Below are 25,448 nucleotides of genomic sequence, written 5' to 3' on the forward strand. Positions count from 1 at the left end.
GTGGGGAGTGTGTGGAATGGGCTGCCGGCGATGGAGGTGGAGGCGGAGGCGGATATGATAGGGTCTTTTAGAGACTCCTGAATAGGTATCTGGAGCTTAGGAAAATGGAGGGCTATAGGTAACCCTAGGTAATTTCTAAAGTAAGTACATGTTCTGCACAGCATTGTGGGCTGAAGGGCCTGTATTGTGCTGTAGGTTTTCTATGTTTCTATTATCTGAAATTCCTTGTGTTCACATTAGATCATCCCAGAGCAAGAAACAGTTCAGAGTCTACAAAATGGAGGGAAACAAAGACAATTGTCTTGTCAGGTTCCCCCGTCCTTGATTTGTCAAATGCACTAGTTGTAGACTGTAGTTTCTTCTGGCCAGTTCTGGCTTCTGCCCCCTTCCATTCCAGTCCTAATGAAGGGTCTCGGCCTGAAACGTGGACTGATTTCTCCTCCTCCATAGATGCTGCCTGACCTGCTGTGTTCCTCCAACATTGTGTGTGTGATGCTCTGAATGCAATCATTAGATCACTAATTGTTAATTATAATTAATATAGAATATAAAAGCAGAATGTAATGCTGAGGCCTAATAAGGTACTGGTGAGGCCTCACTTGGAGTATCATGAGCCGTTTTGGGCCCCTTATTTAAGAAGGGATATGTGATATGGGAGAAGGTTCACAAAAATGATTCTGGATGTGAAAGGCTTATGAGGGGCATTTGATGGCTCTGGGCTTGTACTCACTGGAATTCAGAAGAATCGGGGATTTCATTGAAGCCTATTGAATATTGAAAGGCCTGGATAGAGTGGATGTAGAGTGGTTAATCTGTGGAATTTGTTGCCACAGGTGGCTGTGGAGGCCAAGTCATTGGGTATATTTAAACCAGAGGTTGATAGATTCTTGGTTAGTCAGGGCACGAAGGGATACAGGAAGAAAGCAGGAGATTGGGGTTGAGAGGGAAAAATGGATCAGCCATGATGAAATGGCAGAGCAGACTGAATGGGCCGAATGGCCCAATTCCGTTCCTATATCTTATGTTGCTCATAATGAGTTCTGCAAGTCATAGAATCATAGAATAGTACAGCACAGGAACAGCCCTTTGGCCCATCTAGTCCACGCCAAACCATTTAAAGTGTCCACTTGAAGTGTGTAGAGTTTCTCTGTGGCTGTTGGTTGTTTTACCTTGTTCTCCCTCACTGCATCGTGTTATGAATTGATCTATATGAAAGACAAGCTTTTCACTGTACCTCGGTCCATGTGACAATAGAGGTGGCCCAGTACTGTAGTGGTTAGCACAACGCTTTACAGTACAGGCAACCTGGGTTCAATTCCTGCCACTGCCTGTAAGGAGTTTGTACGGTCTCCCTGTGACTGCTTGTTTCCTCTGTGTTCTCTAGTTTCCTTCCACAGTCCAAAGACATACCAGTTGCTAGGTTAATTGGTTATTGTCAATTGTCCTCTGATTAGGTTAAATTGGGGGTTGCTGGGTGGCGCGACTCGCAAGGCCGGAAGGGCCTATTTCACGCTGTATCTCAATAAATAAATACATTTTAAAAATGAGAAATGCATTCCAATTCCATTTCACCTCTGACACTTCCCTTTGGCACCTTGTACCACATTCCTGTCGCCCTCTGTGTGGGCAAAAAACCTCTCCCTCGGGTCCCATTTAAATCTTCCTCTCACATTAAGCTGGTGCCCTCTAGCTTTGTACTCCTCTATTAGGTCCCCTCAGCTGTCTGCGCTCTAAGGGACATAAGCCCAATATTGTATTTCTCTCTGCCTTTACTCCTTCCTGTGACAGTGTGATGTATATACCTGATCTCTGTGTGAGGAAACTGCCCCTGAGGTCCCTTTTAAACTTTTCCCCTCACACATAACCCTCTGTGCTCTGTGGTTCTTGATTTTCCAGCCGTAGGAAAAAGTCTGTGCATTAACCTTATCTATGCCCCTAAATAATGTAGAAAGATGTGAGGGCACTCACTTTGGTGTAGAGAGAAAATGTACCTGTCAAATCGTTTTGAAGATTTTGTAAACCTTTAGTGACACAGGAGATTCTGCAAATGCTGAAATCCAGAGTAACACACACAAAATGCTGGAGGAATTCAATCGGTCAGGCAGCATCTATGGAAATGAATGAACACCTGATGTTTCGGGCCTATCAGATTCCTTCTTCTCCAGCCCCATACATTTTCCACCTATCACCTCGCAGCTTCTTACTTCATCCCTCCGCCCCTAACCACCTGGCTTCACCTGTCGCCTTCTCGCTTGTGCTCGCCCCACCTTCTTATTTTAGCTTCTTCCCCCCTCCCTTGCCGTCCAGAGGAGGAGTCTCTGCCCAAAATGTTGACTGTTCAGTCATTTCCATAGATGCTGCCTGACCTGCTGAGTTTCTTCAGTATTATGTGTGTGTTACTTAAAATTTTCAGTTATGTCTTGACCCCTCTGATGCCCAGACAGGTTTATCAAGAGGGGGCCATCTCACAGATTCAGGTTGTTCTGGGTAATTTGCTGTACCTTGTTCACCTCTCTCTTCTCTTTGAGTTTATTAGGTTGTCTGCAGAGACTGGAACAAGCTGGCCGGCAAGAGTTACGTGATCTTGAATATGACGGAAAACAGTGAATGTGTGAGTATAAAAGCACAACCTCATCTTCACTCCCTTCGATCCTCAGTAGTGCAGTAATGTAACTGCAGATGATGGAAATCCGAAATAAAAACCGAGATTGCTGGGAACAGACACAAGAGGTTCTGCAGATGCCAGACTTCCTGAGTAACACACACACGATTCTGGAGGAACTCAGGAATTCAGGCAGCATCTATGGAGGGAAGTGAACAGTTGACGTTTTGGGCCGAGGTCCTTGGGGTGGAGTGGGGGGGCTCCGAGACTTTGCTGAGGTCTTCCATCATTTTGTGTGTGTTTGTATCACTCAGCAGGTCAGGCAGCATCTGTAGGGGGAGAAACTGTTAGCATTTCAGGTCCAGGACCTGGAGTCAGCATCAAAGCTGGCCCCTCAGCCCAGCATCTCCATGTCGATCAGGTTGGGTACCTAAGCTAGTTCCACTTGCCCATGTTTGGCCTACCCCTCCTTTCCGTGCACCTATCCAAATGATTTTAAATGTTGAGTAACATCTACAAATTGCTGGAGGAGCTCAGCAAATTGGGCAGCATCTGTGGAGGGGAATAATCAGATGCTATCTGAGTTGCTGTGTCCCTTCAGTATTTTGTGTGTGTTGCTCAAGGGTTCACAGATACTCTAGAATCTCTTCTATTTATCACTTAAATGTTGCCTCGGCCACTTGCATATTTGCCCCATCCTCTGCATGAAGAAAGTTCCCCTGGGGTCCCTCACTATGATCTTGCACCTTTTCATTTACCTGCTGTCTCTTACCTGGCTAACCTCTCGTTATGACTCAGGCCTTCAAGTCCTGGCTACATCCTTGTAAATATTCTTTGAATAGTTTCCAGCATCTGAACCACACTGGACTTGAAAACGTCAATGGTTTCAGCTCCTACGGGTGCTGCTGGACCTGCTGAATATTTCCACATTGCTTGATGCTCAGTGGTTCATTGAAGCCTCCTTATTGGCTTCCCCAGAGGAAGATCATTGGATATCACTTGGCCATATTTCATTGCCCGCCCTCTGACTGAGAAAGTGGTGATGAGATCTTAAAGATTAGCTTTGTCACACCTACATCAAAAGTTCAAAGTAAATTTTATTATCAAAGTACAAAAACGTCACCATATACAAGCATGAATACATTTTCTTGTGGGCATACTCCACAAATCTATAGAATAGTAACTATAATAGGATCAATAAAAGAACAACCAGAGTGCAGAAGACAACAAACTGCACAAATGCAAATATAAATAAATAGTAATAAATGATAACAATATGTAATAACAAGATAAAGAATCCTTAAAGTGAGATCATTGGTTGTTGGAACTTCTCAATGGATGGGCAGGTGAGTGTAGTTATCCCCTTTGTTCAAAGCCTGATGGTTGAGGGGTTGTAACTGTTCTTCAAAATGGTGGTGTGAGTCCTGAGGCCTTCTAGCTGACAGCAGCACAAGGAAAAGAGCATGGCCTGGGTGGTGGGGACCTCTGATGATGGATGCTGCTTTGCTATGACAGTGTTACATACAGTGAAGAGCGTCGCTTGTGTCAACGACCAATACAGTCTGATGACAGACCACTTGTCAGCATGCTTCCATCGCCAACATAGCATGCCCACAACTTACTAACCCTAAGCCATATGTCTTTGGAATGTGGGAGGAAACCAGAGCATCTGGAAGAAACCCGTGTGGTCATGGGGAGACTGTACAAACTCCTTACAGATGGTGGTAGAAATGAACACCGATTGCTGACGTTGTTAAGCATTACCCTAACCACTATGCCACCGTGCCCCGCCAACTTCTTGAACTTCTGCTCTTCTCCTGGTGAAGGTGAATCACAGACCTGTTCAGGAGAGACCCACTGGGTGATGAAGGTGATATTCTTTCACACTTTCTGGTCACCCCAGAACAGGAAGGATGTAGAGGCTCTGGAGAGGGTACAGAAGTTGTTCAGGATGATGCCTGGATTAAAGGCGAGGAGCTAGAAGGAGAGGTTGAACAAAATTGTATTGTTTTCTCAATTCAGAGGTTGTGAGGCACACACCAAATACTGGCGGAGCTCAGTAAGTCAGGCAGTGTCTATGGTGGGGAATAAACGGTTGATGTTTCGGGCCAAGACCCTTCATCAGCCTAAAGCTGCCTGACTTTTTCCCTGGGTGGCAATGGCCAGAGGGCATTAGTTTAAGGTGAGTGGAGGAAGTGTAAGGGGGGATGTCAGAGGTATGAGTTTTTTGGAGAGAATTGCGGGAGGGAAGGGCTGGATTGATCAGAGTCGGGCATATGTTGTGAAACTTGTTGTTTTGTGGCAGCTGTACAGTGCAATATATAATTTTAAAACAACTATAGCTTACAGTAAGAAATATATATAATAAATAAATTCAGTGAATAGTGCAAAAAGAGAGCAAAAGAAGGTTCATGGGTTCAGTGTCCATTCAGAAATCGGATGGCAGAGGGGAAGAAGCTGTTCCTGAATCACTGAGGGTGTGTCTTCAGGCTCCTGGATGACCTCTTGATGGTAGCAATGAGAACAGGGCATGTCCTGGGTGATGGGGGTCCGTAATGATGAATGCTGCCTTTTTGAGACATTGACTTTTGAAAATGTTCTGGACACTACTGAGGCTAGTGCCCATGATAGAGCTGAGTAAGTTCACAACTTTCTGTGCCTTTTTTACCATCTTGTGCAGTGGCCCCTTCATACCAGGCGGTGATGCAGCCAGCTAGAATGCTCCCCACAGTACAGCTGCAGAAAATTGCGAGAGTCTTTTGTCTCCTCAAACTCCAAATGAAAAATAGAGTGAAATGTAGCTGTCGCTGTCTTGGAGTAGGTTAACGGTCAGAACAACAATGTGGGCTGCAGGGCCTGTACCATGCTTTACTGTGCAGGGAATGAGAAATCTGTAGGCAGAAGAGGTTTGGTTTAATTTGGCATTTTGTGGAAGTGGAGGAAGGATCTTGCATACATGAGTGGTTTTTGAACTTGGTTGGAATGGGCTGCAGTCTTTGTACCAGCCTCAACTGGCATTGGTTACCATCGAGCGCCATCAACAGGGTGTTGGTGGTATTGCAATGTGAAGACAACAAATCAGATTCGAGTTTATTGTCACTGACGTAAGTTATGAAATTTGTTGTTCCATGGCAGGCGTAACAAATTACAATAAAAATAAATACTACAGAAGAGGAATAGTGAGGAATATTCTTACTGTAATTTGAATTGTGGGTCATGGACCGATCAGAAATCTGATGGCTGAGGGCAGGAAGCTGCTCCAGGATCGTTAAGTGTGGGTTGCCTTGCCCAGTGGTAGCAATGGGAAGAGGGCATGTCCTGGGTGGCAAGGATCCTTAGTGATAGATGCTGCCTTCTTGAGGCATTAGCTCTTGAAGATGTCCTTGAGGGAGGGGAGGCTTGTGTCTGAGGTGGAATTGGCTGAACCTACAGCCCTCCACAGCTCTTGTCAATCCTGTGCAGTGGCCCCTTCATTCCTGATTGTGATGCAGTCAGTCAGAATGTTCTCCATGGTACACCTGTAGAAATTTGCTAGAGTGGAGACATACCAAAATCTCCTCAAACTCCTGATGAAGTATATCCACTGGTGAAGCTTCTTCGTGATTGCATCAATGTGTTGGGCCCAGGACAGATCCTCCGAGATGCTGACATCCAGGAACTAGAAACTGCTCACCCTTTCCACTACTGACCCCTCGATGAGGACTACTTTGTGTTCTTCCAGTTGCAAACCTCACAGAATCACGGGCATATCACAGAAGAACGAGGCCTTGCAGCCATCAAATCACATGCAGTAGCAAACACTGTTTTAGACTTCGCCTTCAATTTCCACACCCTAACTAGTCACAGCAGTTCATCATGATTGTTTTGGTTCTCACTCCCAACTGAAGTCCTCTGTTTCTTGGAGACACAAGAGACTGCAGAAACTGGGATCAAGTTCAAAGTACATTTAATAACAAAGTACATACAGTATATGTCACCACATACAGCCCGGAGATTCGTTTTCTCACAGGCATTCACAGTAAAACAAAGAAATACAATGGGGTCACAGACTGATAAACAACCAAATTGCAAAAGAAGACAAACTGCAATTGCAAAAAAAAAGTAATAATAGATGATATTGAGAACATGAGTTGTAGAGTTCTTGAAAGTAAGGCCACGGGTTGTGGAATTGGTTACTGTCTTCTGGGCAGTGTCTTCACAGGTGATCCCAGCCGTTATCAATACTTCAGAGATTGTCTGCCTGGTGTCAGTGGTCACATAACCAGGACTTGTGATCTGCACCAGCTGCTCAAACGACCATCCACCACCGGCTCCCATGGCTTCACCTGACCCCGGGGGGTGGGTGCTAAGCAGGTACTGCACCTTGCCCAAGGGTGACCTGCAGGCTAGCGGAGGGAAAGAGTGCTTTACACCTCCTTTGGTAGAGACATATCACCACCCCGCCATCCACCACTCACTGTGTTTTAAAAAAAAATCTGCCCCTGACATTCCTCCTACACTTTCCTCCAATCGTCTGAAAATTATGCCCCCTTGAATTAGCATTTCCCTCTCTGGGAAAATGATGTTGGTTGTCCACTCTATCAATCATATTTACATCTTTTGAGCGTTTGATGGCATTGGGCCTGTATTTGCTGGAGTTTAGAAGAATGTGGAAGGATCTCATTGAAACCTATCAAATACTGAAAGGCCTCGATAGAGTGGATGTGGAGGGGATGTTTCCTATAGTGGGGGAGTCCAGGACCAGAGGGCACAGCCTCAGAATAGAAGGACGTCCATTTAGAACAGAGATGAGAAGGAATTTCTTTAGCCGGAGGGTGGTGAATCTGTGGAGTTCTTTGCCACAGATGGCTGTGAGGCCAAGTCATTGGGTAAGTTTAAAGCAGCACTTGATAGGTTCTTAGTTAGTCAGGGTGTCAAAGGCTGTGGGGGAGGTACAAGAGAATAGGGCTGAGAGGGATAATAAGTCAACCATTATCAAAGTCTGCTTCTATGTCATATGGTCTTGCGTTCCTCTATCAAGTCACCTCTCATCTCCTTACTCTCAAAGGAGAAAAGCCCTAGTTCACTCATTGATGATAGGTGTTGTCTTCTTGAGTAGCACCTACTGTAGATATAGCAGACAGAACTGGCTGAATGGCCTCTTTATGTCCTGTCACTGTTTATAATTTTATCAAGGCAATATTGTTTCCCTCTTGAGACAAGCAATGCCTTGTGTTTTTTTTTTACTCTCTAAATAGGCATCCGTTAGTCTCGTGAGACCATGGATTTACACCTTGGAAGGTTAACAGGGCGCAGGCCTGGGCAAGGTTGTATGGAAGACCGGCAGTTGCCCATGCTGCAAGTCTCCCCTCTCAGCGCCATCAATGTTGTCCAAGGGAAGGGCCTTAGGCTGATACAGCTTGGCACTGGTGTCATCGCTGAGCAATGTGTGGTTAAGTGCCTTGCTCAAGGACACAACACACTGCCTGAGCTGAGGCTCGAACTAGCGACCTTCAGCTCACTAGACCGATGCCTTAACCACTTGGCCACGCGCCAGTACTCTAAATATTGTTTGTAAAATAAACGATGTGTTTTGTCTAGGAAGTTTTTCGATCCCACAATGGACTGGAGTTGCTGAAGATTGTGGCGGAATCATTCTCAAGAAAAGTGAGTACTCCCACGTCCTCTTGGCTGCTATCCCTGAGCAAACCGAGTGAACACGACAAACATCTCCTGATGATGCTGGCCAGCGATAGAGGTGATTGTCCTCGTTACATCATTGTTCGTTAGATTGCCGTTGGTTTTAGAATTGTTAAGTTGGTTTATTAATATCACATGTACAGAGGAATAAGTTTTGCAGCCTGTCTGTGCAGATCACTTCAAAACACAAGTACGCTGAGGTGGTGGCTGTCTGTCATGTCTGACGATGACAGGAGACCTGTGCCAGAGAGTAATTAAAGTGGAAAAGCCATTGCACTGGAGCAGTTCCACTCTCTCAACCACAGAAGTCCGGGTATAGAGGTATGAGCAAGCGTCACAAACTGAGGTCTTCCTTGGTTGCAGTGGATGACCACGACATCTTCTGTGCCTCGTCATGCCCTTCGCTCTCCAGGGAAGTCATGTGATACCTGCCACTGAAACTGAAAAGTTTCTGGAAAAATTACGGAGGCAAGCGCACCAGAATTATTGGGAAATTCCTTGAACATTTTCATTAGGTAATTATATAAATGAGTTACATCTCCACTAAAGGGAGGTGTAATGCACTCCTTCCCTCCTCTAGCCTGCTGGTCACTATTGAGCAAGGTGTAGCACCTGCCCCCCCCACCCTGTTAGGGTCACAAGAAGCCATGGGAGCAGGTGGTGGATGGTCGTATGAGCAGCTGGTGCAGATCACAAGCCCTGGTTATGCGACCACTGACGCCAGGCAAACCATCTCTGAAGGGTATTGATAATGGCTGGGGTCACCCGTCTTGTAAAAACACTGCCCAGAAGAAGGCAATGGCAAACCACTTCTGTAGAAAAATTTGCCAAGAGCGATCATGGTCATAGACCATAGTCTCTTAAATCATACAACATGGCACATGATGATAATGAATTATATAAAAATACAAACAAGCATAAGGAGGTTAAAATACAACACAATAATAATTCTATAGCACAATCAAACAGTTTAGCAGAGGAAAGATGACCAGAAGCTGTAGTGAGACATAGATGCTACCACAGACTGGTTGGACAGAATGGTCTCATTGCCCAAACTCACCACCAGGCATTGATACCTGGCTTGGCTGGCAGTGGGGGGAGCCCTACCCACTAGATCTTTCTCACACAGCAGTGCAGACGCGACATTTACTCAACTCCTGCTTTGCCAACACCTAAGCATTTGTCAAGTACAAATGCCGCGAAGAAAAAGAATTTCAGGATGTATATTGTATACATTTCTCTGACATTAAATGTACCTATTGAAACATCTAGGAAAGGTTACACTGGGGCTTGTCGAGGGTTGTCCCACGCAGCTGTGTAACAGAGGACCCTGTTTTGTGCTACCTATTGGTGTAACTGTGTAAAATCTGTGTGATTCTGCACATTGTTGTTACTTGGCATGCCCTCTTCTCGCTACTGCCGTTGGGCAGTTAGCATTGAAGTTTCAGATCCCACACCACCAGGTTCAGGAACGGTTGTGACCATAGAAACATAGAAAACCTACAGCACAATACAGGCCCTACGGCCCAGAAAGCTGTACTGAACATGGCCTTACCTTAGAATTTACCTAGGGTTACCCATAGCCCTCTATTTTTCTAAGCTCCATGTACCTGTCCAGGAGCCTCTTAAAAGACCCTATCGTATCCACCTCCACCACCGTCGCTGGCAGCCCATTCCATATACTCACCACTCCCTGCGTAAAAAAACAACAAACAAACAAGAAACTTATCCCTGACATCTCCTCTGTACCTACTTCCAAGCACCTTAAAACTGTGCCCTCTCGTGCTAGCCATTTCAGCCCTGGGGAAAAAGCCTCTGACTACCCACACGATCAATGCCTCTCATCATCTTATACACCTCTATCAGGTCACCTCTCATTCTCCTTCACTCCAAGGAGAAAAGGCTGAATTCACTCAACCTATTCTCATAAGGCACGCTCCCCAATCCAGGCAACATCCATGTACAAACGTTTGTAAATCTCCTCTGCACCCTTTCTATGGTTTCCACATCCTTCCTGAAGTGAGGTGACCAGAACTGAGTACAGTACTCCAAGTGGGGTCTGATCAGGGTCCTATATAGCTGCAACATTACCTATCGACTCTTAAACTCAATCCCACGATAGATAAAGGCCAATGCACCGTATGCTTTTTTTTGCGTGTCCGTGCGTGCGTTCGTGATGATGTCTTTTTCATGGCTTTTACAAGGCGCGGAGCGAGAGAGAGAGACTGTGTGGCACGACACTCCACACACAGACATTTTCACAGTATTTTCCCTTTATTTTACGAGGTCGAGTTGCGATCTCGACACTCAACCCGGCACGGATGGAAAGCGTACTGGGGAGCGGACCCGACTGGTTTCGAACCCAGGAACCTCCGCTCCCGGGTCCGGCGCCGACGTCATTGCGCCACCAGCCGGCCCGCACTGTGTGCTTTCTTAACCCTAGAGTCAACCTGCGCAGCAGCTTTGAGTGTCCTATGGACTCGGTCCCCAAGATCCCTCTGATCCTCCACACTGTCAAGAGTCTTACAACTAATACTATATCTTGCCATCATATTTGACCTACTAGAATGAACCACCTCACACTTACCTGGGTTGAACTCCATCTGTCACTTCTCAGTCCAGTTTTGCATCCAATCGATGTCCCGCTGTAAACTCTGACAGCCCTCCACACTACCCACAACACCCCCAACCTTTGTGTCATCAGCAAATTTACTAACCCATCCCTCCACTTCCTCATCCAGATCATTTATAAAAGTCACAAAGGGTAGGGTGTATCCTTCACCCGAGTGGATTTCCATAACTTGCCCTTCAACTATCAGGCTTCTGAACCAGCGTGGATAACTTAATTTACTGCAACCCTGAACTGATTTCACAATCAGTGGACTCACTTCACTTTCAAGGACTTTACAACTCGTGTTCTCAGTATTTTTTTATTTGCAGAATTTGTCGTCTTTTGCACACTGGTTGTTTGTCAGTTATGTATAGCTTTTCATAAATTCTAAGGTATTTCTTTATTTGTCCTGTAAGTGGCAAGAAAATGAATCTCAAGGTAGCTTATGGTGATATGAACGTATTTTGATAACGTATTAACTTTGAACCCTGTTTACCTTGGTGATCCAGGTACGATACCAGCAAAGGAAGTTATCGCCATGTTGGGAGATGTCAAGGATCATTTGAGAGAGGTGAGCCCCCACAGACACATCCCGCCATTGGCAGAAGTCTTAGAATAAAATGTCTTTGGTGAGAGTGGTGAGGTTGTAGAACTTCAGCTGGCATTGGAATGATTGGAGTCGTGGGGAAGTGGGGGAGGAAGTGTGAATCTGGTATTCTCCACTAAGTGAGTTAATAGAACAGTGCTGACCCTTTGGGCCATGATGTTGTGCTCAACCTTTAACCCAGTCTAAGATCAATCCAACCCTTCCTTGCTATATAGCCCTCCATTTTTCTTTCATTCATGAGCCTATCTAAGAGTTTCTTAAATGTTTCTAGTGTAGTGCAATGGTAGGGGTCCATTACATCCTTTAAATACAACGGGACCCCCCCCCCCACCACCATTAACCAAGGGGTATGTGGACACCAAGTTGGGATCCCCTGCTCTAATGTATCTGTCTCTAGCACCACTCTCAGTAACGTGTTCCATGCACCCACCACTCCCTGTGTAAAAACAACTTGCCTCTGACATTTCCCCCCGCCATACTTTCCTTCAGTCACCTTCAAATTAAGCCCTCTCATATAAGCCATTACTGCCTTGGGAATAAGTCTCTGGCTGCCCACTCGATCTAGATCTCTTATCATCTTGTACACCTCTAACATGTCACTTCACATCCTCTTTCACTCCAAAAAAAAAGCCCTGGCTCGCTCGACCTATCCTCATCAGACATGCTCTCTAATCCTGGTTAAAAAGTCGCCAGGGCTGTGGAGAGGGTGTGGTGGAACTTTCCCAAGGAAAATTGGCGGATTAATGGTGGGTGAAAGATACAAAGTGTTATGTGGACACTGCACTGGCACAGCTGGTAGCGCAGCCACCTCTCAGTCCCAGAGACCTGGGGACAATCCCGACCTCAGGTGCTGTCTGTGTGGAGTTTGCATGCTCTCTCTGTCACCGTATGGGTTTACCTTTACCTTGGGTGCTTCAATTTCCCCCCATGTCCCAAAGCCCTGGTGGTTAGCCACAGTAAATTGGGCCCCAGTGCACGGGTGAGGGGTAGAACCTGGTATAATCAAGATGATAAGAGGCATTAATTAGATTAGATTGTAGATTATGAGAACATGCAGTCTTCTTTTATTGTCATTTAGTAATGCATGCATTAAGAAATGATACAATGTTCGTCCAGAATGATATCACAGAAATACAAGGCAAACCAAGACAAAAGAAACTGACAAAAACCACATAATTATAACATATAGTTACAACAGTGCAAAGCAATACCGTAATTGCATTAAGAATAGACCATTGGGCATGGTAAAAAAAAAGTCTCAAAGTTTCTCAAAAGTCCCATCATCTCACGCAGAGGGTAGAAGGAAGAAAAACTCTTCCTGCCATGAGCTTCCAGCGCCGCAAACTTGTCGATGCAGCACCCTGGAAGCACCCGACCACAGCCGACTCTTGAGTCCGTCCGAAAACTTAGAGCCTCCGACCAGCCCTCTGACACCGAGCACTGAGCACCATCTCTGCCGAGCGCTTCGACCCCGGCCCTGGCAACAGGCAATAGGCAAAGCCAAGGATTTGGGGCCTTTCCCTCTGGAGATTCTGGATCGCACAGTAGCAGTGGCGGCGAAGCGGGCATTTCAGAAGTTTCTCCAGATGTTCCTCCGTGCTTCTCACGGCTGTCTCCATCAAATCAGGATTGTGCACGGTACTTACTTAACAAATACGATATCATTTCGGAGCGGCTGCGCGTGCTGCGTCGCGCCACCATCTTCTCCTCCCCTCCAAGTGGATTTCTACAGACTTTTTCCCAGGTTGGAAAGGGGGGCACAATATTAAGGTGATTGTTGGAAGGTATTGAGAGGATGTCAGAGGTAGGTTTGTCACACAGAGAGTGGTGGATGCCAGGGGTGGTGGTAGAGGCAGATACGTTTAAGAAACTTCTAGGTAGGCACGTGGAGGTTAGAAAAATGGACTGAAGCATCAAATTGATCTTAGAATAGATTAAAGTGTCGGCAAAACGTTGTAGGCCAAAGGTCCTGTATTGTGCTGTAATTTCCTATGTTCTGTATAACACTTTACAGTCCCACTGATCAGGGTTCAATTCCCGCCGCTGCCTGTAGGAGTTTGTTCTCACATGACCGCGTGAGCTTCCTCCGGGTGCTGTGGGTTCCTCCCACTGCCCAAAGATGTAGCGGTTAGTCAGTAAGTTGTGGACAAGCTACACTGGCACCAGAAGCATAGTGACACTCGTGGGCTGCCCCCAACACACTCTCGTACTGTGTTCACACAAATGACCCATTTCACTGCATGTCTCATTGTACGTGGTTCCTTAAGTTTATTATAGTTGGTGTGGTAATGGGGTAAAGCTCCCACAATGGTGTGCACCTCAAATAGCCTCTGACAATCAAGTCCAGCTCCTGACTTTCAGGTGTGGCTTAGCTACGAAGCCCCGTGGAATTGTTTCTGCAGACAGGAGAAGGGGCAAAAGTGGGTTACTGGAGCCTTAAAACCAGTCACTTTGGGCATATGGGGTTCATCAGCTGTGGTTGGCAGCTGATCCAGGAGAAGGAAAACTTAAACTTCCATTGCCTCTAGGCTGCACCCACTCAAAGGGAAGGCTTCTGGAGCAAATCTGGAGTCGGAGTTCCCAAGGCAGTCCTACATTCAGTTCAACACTGACTGGCAACTTCTGTAACACCGCTGTTCCTTTGGGCTCATCAGCTGTGTGGAGAGGGGGAACCTGCTACATGGGCAACCGCTATGACAAAATATTGCACTGCCGTGGGTTGTGTATCAAGGCAGCCAGGGTGCAACATCCATGGTCGACCCTGACTGACGGAGGCATCTCTCACATGTGACAATTAAAGCTAATCTGTAATATCATAATGTCATCTCCATTTTCTCAGCCAGAGAATAGGCAATGAAATATGGCCCAATGATATCCAACGATGTTGCTATGGAGCGATCAAGGATCAACTTTAGTCACCCTCGACATTTGCATGTTTGCTGTGGTGTGACATGCAACCAGAAAAAAACAACATTCTGCAATTGTAAAGAATAAAGAATTATATAAGAATAGAGGTTAAAGTACAAATATGGAATAAAATGTGCATAAATACACATACACATCCACTCTAGCCTTTACCTCGTCTCACCTGCCTATCACCTCCCCATAGCGCCCCTCCTCCTTCCCTTTCTCCTATGGTCCTCTCTCCTCTCGTATCAGATTCCTTCTTCTCCAGCGTCTTGTTTGGAGACTGGGGAATACCATCACACTCAGATGTAGAAGGATACTTCAGTGCTGTTTCCATAACAATTTTGTTTTACCAGTCAGAGTTGTTGGCCCTGAGCTGAACCCCAAACTAGAGGACTGGTGGACCACTCTTAGTTTGGCCTCTATTCTTTGGCCTATTTGGCATGGACGGCTCTACCAATAGCCAAAGCATAAAACCTTGCCTCCAGTCAACATAGCTCTGTGGGTCATTTAGGCACATAAACCTTGAAACCATGGCAAGTTTGTGGTCCTCTTGGAGGTTGGCCCAAAATGTTAACTGCTTATTTATTTCCAAAGATGCTGCCTGACCTGCTGAGTTCCTCCAGCAGTTTGTGTGTGATGCTTTGGATTTCCAGCGTTTGCAGACTTTCTTGTGATTATAAAAACTGATTTAAAAAGCTAATGTTGGTGTCCCTGTGCTCCCTTTGTAGATCGGAATCCATAACATCAGCTCAGCCATGGGCTGCCAAGGGAGACCCAGCCAGCCTCGTGGGGATTATGGGAAGCTCTTCATTGTGCTGGTTATCATTGGCTCGATCTGTGCTGTGATTATCGTCTCGGGCTTTGTCTACATCTGCTGGCAGCGGCGGCTCCCCAAGTTAACCCACATGGTGAGTGCCACGTAGCAGACTGTGATGAATGGTTGATGTCAGAGTGGAACAGCGAAGAAGGTTGTCTAAGATTAAAATGAGATCTTAATCAAACTGGCCCTGTGGGCCAAGAAATGGCAGCTGCAGTTTAAGTTAGATAAATACGAGATGTTGTGTTTTGTTAGGACAAAGCAGGACAGTAAAAGGCAGAGCCTTCTGCAAGGTTTGAGAATAGAGAGACCCAGGGTAATTAAATTAGTAAATGGGTAAATTGGTTTATGATTGTAATGTGTATCAAGGTACACTGGAAAACTGTTCTACATGCCATCCACACAGATCACTTCATCACATTAGTATATTGAGCCGTACAAGGTAAAGCAATACAGAATGGAGACTGTAGTGTCACAGTTACAAAGAAAGTGCAGTACAGGCAGACAATAAGATGCAAGGGCCATGGCAAGGTAGATTGTGAGGTCAAGAGTCTATCTTGTCTTACCAGGGGACGGTCTTATAACAGTGGGGTAGAAGTTGTCCTTGAGCCTGGTGGTACGTGCTTTCAGACCTTTGTATCTTCTTCCCGATGAGAGAGAGGAGAAGAGAGAATGTCATGGTGGGTGGGGTCTTTGATTATGCTAGCTGCTTTTTACCAAGGCAACGAGAAGTGTAGACAGCGTCCATGGAGGGGAGGGGAGGCTGGTTTCCATGATGTGTTGAGATGTGCCCACAACTCCGCAGTTTTTTGTGGTCTCGGGCTGAGCAGTTACCAGGCCGAACCGAGATGCATCTGGTTAGTGTGCTCTCTATGGGCCATTGCTAAAAATTCGTGAGGGTCAGTGGGGACTTACTGAGTTTCTTTAGCTACCTGAGTAGAGGCACTGGTGACCTCTCTTGGGCATGGGCTCTTAGTGGTTGGTCCAGGACAGGCTGTTGATAATATTCATCCCTTCATAACTTGAAGCACTCAATCTTCTCAAACTCAGCATCGTTGACGTAAATACCTCCTCGTGGAGCTCATCGAGGCATTGAGTTCAAAAGTCAAGAGGTTATGTTGCAATTTTATAAAACTCTGGTTAGGCCACATCTGGAGTATTGTGTACAGTTCTGGTCACCCCGTTATAGGAAGGATGTCGAGGCTTTGGAGAGGGCGCAAAAGAGGTTTACCAGGATATGGCTTGGTTTAAAAGGCATGTGCTAACATGAGAGGCTGGGATAAACTTGAGCTGTTTTCTCTGGAGAGCCAGAGGCTGAAGGGAGATCTGATAGAGGCTTGTAAGATTATGAAAGACCTAGATAGAGTAGACAGGGTGTTTCTGTTTCCCAGGGTAGAAATAGCCAATACCAAGGGGCGTGCATTGAAGGTGAGAGGGGGTAGGTTCTAAGGGGATGTGAGGGGTAAGTTTTTTACTCAGAGAGTGGTGGACGCCTGGAATGCGCCACCTGCTATGGTGGTAGAGGCAAATACGTTAGGGGCTTTTAGGGGATGTTTGGATAGGCACATGAATATAAGGAAAATGGAGGGATATGGACATTGTGTAGATAAGAGGGATTGGTTTTTGGGTTTTTTTTAATTTATTCTTTAGCTGTTCTGGCACAACATTGTAGGGTGCTGTACTGTTCTGTGTTCTATTTTCTTTTCCCTGTACGCAGTTTTGCCTATTTCAGACTTGAACTGAGGTGAATTTCTCACAATGGCTTGCAGCCCTCTCCCACGTGTGCAAATAAACATATAAGGCAAATTTCTGATACCTGTCTGCAGATTCTGAAGAGATAAGACAAGTGATCAGATTGCTAAGGATGAGTTGGGGCAAGGGGCCTATTTCTATGCTGTATGCCACTATGATAATGTTTAATCTTGATATTTCTTGTTTATTGATGATATTAATATTATTTACTTAATTCCTTCCCATCAGTCCCATGGTGAGGAGCTCCATTTTGTTGAGAATGGTTGCCATGACAACCCAACCCTGGACATAACGATAGACAGCACAGTGGAGATGCAGGAGAAAAAGCCCAGCGTGAACGGCGATGCCATAGAACGTTCCGGAGGCTGGAATGCTCTGGTGAACAAAAGGTCGAAAGATGAGGGGGACAGTTTTGAGGAGGACACACACCTTTAAGGGCCTGCACCGCTTGAAGATTGGAGCAGAGGCTCTCACTGTTTGGTGAACCCAAGCACTTTGCAACAGAGGTGCTGTTGTTTTGTAAGGAATACTGCATCCATAAGAGTGTAAGGCATAGGAACAGAATTAGGCCATTCAGCCCATCGAATATGCTCTGCCATTCCATCATGGCTGATTGATTTTCTCTCTCAGCCCCATTCTCTTGCCTTCTCCCCATAACCTTTGATGCCATTACTAATTAAGGACCTATCAACCTCAATTTTAAATATACCCAATGACTTGGCCTCCACGGCTGTCATGGCAATGAATTCCACATATTCACCATCCTCTGGCTAAAAAAATTACTCCTTGTCTCTGTTCTAAATGGACGTCCTTCTATTCTGACGCTGTGCCCTCTGCTCCTAGACTCTCCCACTAATGGAAACTTCCTTCACACTTGCAGTCTATCTAGGCCTTTCAAAATCTACAACACCCCCCCCCTTTATCTTTGTGCTGTGGCATCTACAGAATACAAAGATCAAAACTGGAAGTGGGCAGCCAACACTATCTAGCCCCCATCATCAGTGATTGGCAAATAGAAGTTTGGCGGGGGGGGGCGGGGTTGGCATGTACCATGCAAGGAGGAACAGGAACTGCAGAACAGTTACCAGCTGTGGTCCATCACAGAACTTGGCGTAACATCTGGGGTATTTTGATATTTTGACATTTCTGAATTCGGGCGGCAAGATTACTTGAAGTTTCAATCCATGGCTGCCTCTTGTGTCAAACTCAAGCCACCTTCAGGTTGGAAGAGCAACATCCTATATTCCTTCTGGGAAGCCTCCATCCTGATGGCATAGATATCAATTTCTCCTTCCGGTGAACTCTCCTATCAGATTCTTTCTTCTCCAGCACCTGACCTTTCCCACCCACCTGGCTTCATCTATCACCTTCCACCTAGCCTCCTTCCCCTCCCCCCACTTTTATTTCAGGCATCTCCCCATCTTCCCTCTCAGACCTGAAGAAGGGTCTTGTCTCGGAACATCCACTGTTCACTCTTTTCCGTAGATGCTGCCTGACCTGCTGAGCTCCTCCAACGTTTTGCATGTGGTACTCTAGATTTCCAGCATCTGCAGATCTTCTCGCGTTTGTGATTTACTTGAAGCCGGTTCATTGTCTATACAAAGGGAGTTCATGTGGCTGGTAAAGTAGGTGTGTGCAAGGATCTTCATGTACAGGACCTGGCCTCTGCATTAATTGCCCAACCCTTGGTCATTGACCTGAAACGTTGACTTGTTTCTCCTTCCCTGAATGCTGACCGACTGGTTGTGCATTTTCATATTTTATTGCCCACCCCTACTGTCCTTGAGGCCATTGCAGAGGGCAGGATTAGTTTAGGTTTATTTGTCACACATACATCGAAACACAGAAGTGAAGTGTGTCATTTTGCATCAATGACCCACACAGTCCGAGGCAGCCCACAAGTGTCACTACACTTCCATTTTCAACATAGCATGTCCACAACTCACTGACCCTAACTTGTATGTCTTTGGAATGTGGGAGGAAACCGGAGCATTTGGAGGAAACCCACACGCTCATGGAGGGAGGGGATGTGTAAACCCCTTAGAGACATTGGATTGAATTGAACCTGGGTTGCTGGCGCTGTAAAGCGTTTCGCTAACCACTACGCTACCATACCGCTTTGTTCCTTCAGGTCAGGACAGCAGATTTCATTCAGTGAAAGATGCTGTTGAACCAGATGGGATTTTACAACAGTGTGGTAGTTCAGTAACCACTTTTACTGATGCTTTGCCTTAAGATAGAATTTCACATTTGTTTGTGTAGCATATAAATGCCGTGAAAATGAGCTTTTTGCAGCAGCAGCCCAGAACATAGAATAGTACAGGCCACTTCCCACCTGGGGGAATATTCTCTGACTGTCAACTCTGCTTATGCCTCTTATTATCTCATACACCTCCAAGTACAAGTTACCTCTCATCCTCCTTCACTCCAAAGAGAAAAGCCCTGGTTCACTCAGCCTATCCTCATACCACATGCCTTCTAATCCAGGCAGCATCCTGGTAAATCTCCTCTGCACCCTGTCTAAAGCTTTCACATCCTTCCCATAATGAGGCAACCAGATCCCAAGATCCCTCTGCTCCTCCGCACTGTTAAGAATCCTGCCATTAACCCTGTATTCTGCCATCAAGTTCAACCTTCCAGAGTGAATCACTTCACACTTTTCTAGATTGATCTCAGTCTGTTCTGCTTCCTGTCAGTGTCTCTTTCCTTTGATAATCTTCCACACTATCTACAACACCAAGTACATTACAAGATGAGGACAAACATAAGTTAACAGAATCTTAAATTACTATAACTTACAAAATCAACAACAAAATGAACAATAATAGTGCAAGTATTTGATTTGAAGATACAGTACAGTAACAATCTCAACCAGCCTGCTCTACCCAATTACACCCACATGACCAATTAACCTACTGACTCGCAAGTCTTTGGAATGTGGGAGGAAACCAGAGCATCTGGAGGAAACCCTGGTGGTCATGGAGAGAATATAAAAACTCCTTACAGACAGTAGTGGGAACTGAACCTGGGTTACTGGTGCTGTAATGGTGTTTTGTTAACTGCTAAAGCTGAGAGTGAAAAATATATAGTCTGAGGCAGTGTTAGGGCTTTTTCAGGTTGGTTCCAGAATCTGACTGCAGTGGGGAAGAAACGGTTGTTGTGGGTCTGTAGGCTGCTGTATCTCGTGCCTGATGGCAGCATTGAGAAGAGCATGTGGCCAGGATGGTGGGAGTCCCTGATGAACTGTGTTCTGACTTGTAATGGACTATCACCCCACTCCTAATGTCTTTCCATCATGGTCACAATAGACCCTTGAAGAGAACTTGAAGAAATAATGCTGATGATGAGATGCACTCATTGAGTGAGGTGCAAGGTCATTTTTTGTCTCTTAGCAGAAGTTGTATAACTGAGAAATTGAAAATAATGGTTTGACACAAATATGAAACCTAGAAAGTTGCTTGACATAGTGGGGAAAAAAATCACAGTGGACTATGGTTTTTGGATTCTTATTGTCACAGGTGGTGGGGTGGAGATACATCTATACCAAAGGAAGTGTAAGATGCTCCTTCCCTCCACTGGCCTGCAGGTCACCTGTGGGCAAGGTGTAGCTCCTGCTTAGTCCCCAATCAGGGTCACGTGAAGACATGGGAGCAGGTGGTGAATGGTTGTATGAGCTGCTGGTGCATATCACAAGTCCTGGTTATGTGACCACTGACACCAGGCCGACAATCTCAGAAGAGTATTGATAATGGCTGGGGTCACCTGTCTTGTAAAGACACTGCCCAGAAGTCGTCAAATGGCAAACCACTTCTGTAAAAAAAATTGCCAAGAACAATCATGGTCATGGAAACATAGAAACATAGAAAATAGGTGCAGGAGTAGGCTATTCAGCCCCTCGAGCCTGCACCGCCATTTATTATGATCATGGCTGATCATCCAACTCAGAACCCTGCCCCAGCCTTCCTTCCATACCCCCTGATCCCCGTAGCCACAAGGGCCATATCTAACTCCCTCTATAGCCAATGAACCAGCCTCAACTGTTTCCTGTGGCAGAGAATTCCACAGATTCACCACTCTCTGTGTGAAGAAGTTTTTCCTAATCTCGGTCCTAAAAGGCTTCCCCTTTATCCTCAAACTGTGACCTCTCGTTCTGGAAAGCTCATGACCACCTACATCATACAACATAGCACGTAATGATGATAATTGTCACAGGTACTAAGGTAAAAAGAAAAAAATGTTTTGTTTGCCAAAGGTACCAAATATTTAATAACAAAAAGCTACCCTTTTTAAATAACGGAACAGCATTAGGCACCTACCAATCTTTGGGAACTTCATTGGCTACTAATGAAAGAAATATCTTCTCAGGTGCCTCCGCAATGTCTTCTCTACCTTCCACAAAGTACAAGAATGAACTTGGTCACACCCTGGTGGATTACCCATCTTAATGTGCTGTAATGCTGCAAATACCTTATCCCTGGTGATATAAATGTCCTGCAAAACATCTTCACTTTTTCCCCCCTATCACTTGAACAACCATGATTTTCTCCTCTGTAGACACTGAAGAGAAATGGATGGCATGGTAGCATAGTGGTTAGCATAGGGTTCAATTCCTGCTGTTGTCTGTAAAGTGTTTATTCTTTCTGCCCGTGACTGTGTGGCTTTCCTTGAGATGCTCTGATTTCCTCCCGCATTTCGAAGATGATACAGTTTAGTAGGCTAGTTGGTCACATCACAGGCTCACTGTATGGAAGAGCCTGTTACTGCGCTGTATCCCTAAATAAATAATAAATTATCGAGGTAGTACAAAGGGAAAACCAATAACAGAATGCAAAATATTGAATGTTGAAAGGTCTTGACAGAGTGGATGTTGCGAGGACATTTCCCCTTGATGGGGAAGTCTAAGACCAGAGTGAGCCTGCGATGTTACCAGAATTGGGGTTGTCCATGTAGAACAGAGATGAGAAGGAATTTCTTTAGCCAGAGGGTTGTCAATCTGTGGAATTCGTTACCACAGGTTGCTGAGGCCAAACAATTGGGTATATTTAAGGCAGAGATTGATAGATCCCTGCTTAGACAGGGCATGAAGGGATACTGGGAGAAGGCAGGAGATTGGGGCTGAGAGGGAAATGGATCAGCCATGATGAAATGGTGGAGCAGACTCAATGGGCCAAATGTTTTAATTCTGCTCTTGTACCTTATGGTCTAATATTGTGCCACAGTTACTGAGAGAGTGCAGTACAGGCACACAATAAGGCACAGGGTCATAACGAGGTAGATTCTGAGGTGAAAAGTTCATTTTATTATATAAGAGGTCTGTTCAAGAGTCTGATAACTTTGGGAGAGAAGTCGTTCTTGAGCCCGGTGCTGTGTGTTTCCAATCTTCTACCTGATAGAAGGTGGGGATGAAAGGGAATATTCAGGGTGAGGGGGGTCTTTACATTGCTTGTAATTGGGTTTTAGTTGTCAGGTGGAGTTTGTGGCAGGATGTTATGGCCTTCAACCAAAATGGTGAAATAGATGGAACAACATGGCATGGTGAAACCCACCCGTTGGACCTGGGGTTGTATGGAGCCAGCCATCCTGATCCGAATCCCAATCCTGGTCTTTTAGTTTTGGGAAGGTGTGTTTGTACGTAGCCATACTGATCCCAATCCCAGTGTGTCAGTCTTGGGAAAGTGTATTTGTACGGAGCCCTGAAAGAGGTAGAAAGTGCCACTAAAATAAACAGCACTTATTCCATTCCCAAAGGGAAACTCTGAAATATTCCTGATAATTTTTCCCAAAGTGGAAATAGCTAAACCGGGGGCATGGTTTTAAGGTGATTGGAGGAAAGTATAGGTGGGGGCGATGTCAGGGGTAAGTTTTTTGTTTTTTTTTAAAAACGCAAAGAGTGGTGGGTGTGTGGGACCAGATATATTAGGGACATTTGGCTGGACACACAGGTGATAGAAAAATGGAGGGCTGTTAGAGGGAAGGATTAGATTGATCTTACAGTAGGTTAAAAGGTTGTCACATTATACAAGGGCCTGTACTGTACTATCATTGTTAATGCGTTGGTGAGTATACATTCTCTAACTCATCACCCATGAAATCCTACATGCTTGTAGAACACATTAAAAGCAATGATTTGTAGTGCTTGTATTCAGAGTCCAGGCCAGTACTAACCATATCTCATCAGGGTAGTGGGAAGGACGATGAATGTGATGGGTCTCACAGAAAACAGCCTATTTAATGGGAAAATCATGTAACTGAGCACAGAGAAACTGTTTCAACATCAGGGGAAGTGGAGTCTACAGCAACTTGTCCCAGTGAAAGCAGGGAAATCGACCCAAATAAGGTACAGCAAGTGGAGAATATTCTATGCAATCTCAGTAAGTCACCTTCTGACCTGGGACTCTACATGAGAGATTCGTAAGAATATATGAACTAGGAGCGGGAGTCAGCCATCTGGCCTGTCGAGCCTGTTCCACTATTCAATAAGAATATGGCTGATTTGGCCATGGACCTTTCCCCCCATAACACTTCATTTCCCTGCTATGCAAAAATCTAACTGTATCTTAAATATACTTAATGAGGTAGCCTCTAGTGCTTCCCTGGGTAGAAAATTCTAGATTCACTACTCTCTAGAAAAAGCACTTTCTCCTCATCTCTATCCTAAATCTACTTCCTCTGAATCTTGACACTATGTCCTGTAGTTCTAGTCTCACCTACCAGTGATAACAACTTTCTGTCCTTTATCTTCATAACTTTGTCTGTTTCTATAAGATCCAACCTCTTCATTTTCTGATTTCTAGTGAGTATAGTCCCAGGCAACTCAATCCTTCTCATAAAGCTAACCCTATCGTATCTGATGAACTTGATGCTGCCTGGACTATAATAGGGGGAGATTGGCCTCACTAGATCTTTAATCCCTGGAGCACAGGAGAGTGATAGCTGACCTTATGGCTGTTTATAAAACTGAGGGGTATGGAGAAGGTGGATAGTCAGGGTTGGGGAATCTAAAACAGATACAAGACAGGAGAGATTTAAAAGACCAGAGATGTAACTTCTTTAACTTCTTTACTGAGGGTAGTGAGTAGCTGGAATGAGCTGCCAATGGTTGAGTTGGGTACGATTGCAATATTTAGGAGGCAATTGGGCAGGTAGACGCAGAGACGGGGCTTGGAGGGTTATGCAGGCAACTGTGGCAAGCAGGGAGGTTGCTAGGGTTAGTATGGACCACTTGGGCCAATGGGCCTATTTTGGTGCTGTACAACCTCATCTGCCCAGCTTCCAAAGGCTCTCAAGTAAGGAGAGCAGAACTCCAGCTATGGCCTCACTGGTACCCTGATCACCTCCCTCGTCTCTGTTTCATTCATGTTTACCAGAACCTTCCAAATTGACTTACTGGGAAACGAGGCGTTGCCGTAAGTCAGCCGATGTTGATTACTTCCCAAGCAGAGCGGTAATGTTCAAATAGACTTGGTTAAAACCTTGTGTTGTGTTTTTTGTAGATCATTTAGGGAGATTGACCACTGTGATAGTTAATAATTCAACTGTCATTGTATCATGTCATCAGCAGGACAGTAGAAGGCGAATTAGACAACCTTTGCCCTCCTTACTCTAGTCACTGCTGTATTCCTCTTGGAGATGATCACTTTAACTGAAATAAAGTTGGTGCCAATCTGAAGCCTTGGCTGATAGATCTGTTTAAGTGCAATTGTCTTTCAACCATACATGTGAACACAGCCAAATGAAACATCATTCCTCTGCCTATGTGCAAAACACAGTACCACGTAGCACATATAACTCAATTGTAATAGCAGAAGAACACAGTTACAAAAAATAATATAACCCAAGTCCCTGAGCGTCATGGCTTGCAGACTGATGGTGCATGGATGTCGTCCTGGAGCCACGTTTCTGCAAGAACAAGCACACAGCAGTTCCTCATCTCGTGCAAGTGCAGCTGCAGATGAACATAATCCAGTTTATTTTCCACTAAGCGAACACTGGAGAGCAGCACCAACTGTGGATCAGGGTAGAAGAGGCATCTCTTCTGCTGACAGGAGTCACCCCACTTTGAATATTTCAAAACTATTCATAAAAAGTACAACATATCAGATTCATTTATCATATATACAAATACATGAGATGCTTCAAATGCACTTTGGTGGAAGAAATAAACAGACAATTATTTAGATGAGGAGTGAATTCAAAGTGCAGAGATGCAAAGGGACTTGGGAGTCCTTGTGCATGATAATCTAAAGGTTAACCATGTTGAGTCACTGGTGCAGAAAGCAAATGCAATGTTGGCATTCATTTCTATAGGTATAGAATGTAAGAGCAGGGATGTGATGTTGAGGCTCTATAAGGCACTCGTGAGACCACACTTGGAGTATTGTGTGCAGTTTTGGACTCCCTATTTTAGAAAGGATATATTGACATTGGAAAGGGTTCAGAGAATATTCACGAGAATGATTCCAAGAATGAA

At 45.2% G+C, this 25,448-nt stretch overlaps 1 protein-coding gene across 2 annotated transcripts in view; it reads left to right on the plus strand.

Moving 5' to 3' along the window:
* The window catches only part of podxl2 (podocalyxin-like 2), a 63,904-nt gene extending 39,271 nt beyond the window's left edge, over positions 1–24,633 (plus strand). For both annotated transcript variants that reach the window (XM_063068234.1, XM_063068235.1), the window contains 5 exons: positions 2,537–2,611; positions 8,183–8,339; positions 11,402–11,463; positions 15,138–15,317; positions 17,207–24,633. In XM_063068234.1, the coding sequence (XP_062924304.1) occupies positions 2,537–2,611; positions 8,183–8,339; positions 11,402–11,463; positions 15,138–15,317; positions 17,207–17,413 (681 nt within the window). In that variant the 3' untranslated portion in view covers positions 17,414–24,633. The remainder of the gene's footprint in view (positions 1–2,536; positions 2,612–8,182; positions 8,340–11,401; positions 11,464–15,137; positions 15,318–17,206) is intronic.
* Positions 24,634–25,448: the final 815 nt, after the last annotated feature.

Source organism: Mobula hypostoma, chromosome 15 (genome assembly GCF_963921235.1).
Source record: "Mobula hypostoma chromosome 15, sMobHyp1.1, whole genome shotgun sequence".
NCBI classification, from domain to species: domain Eukaryota; kingdom Metazoa; phylum Chordata; class Chondrichthyes; order Myliobatiformes; family Myliobatidae; genus Mobula; species Mobula hypostoma.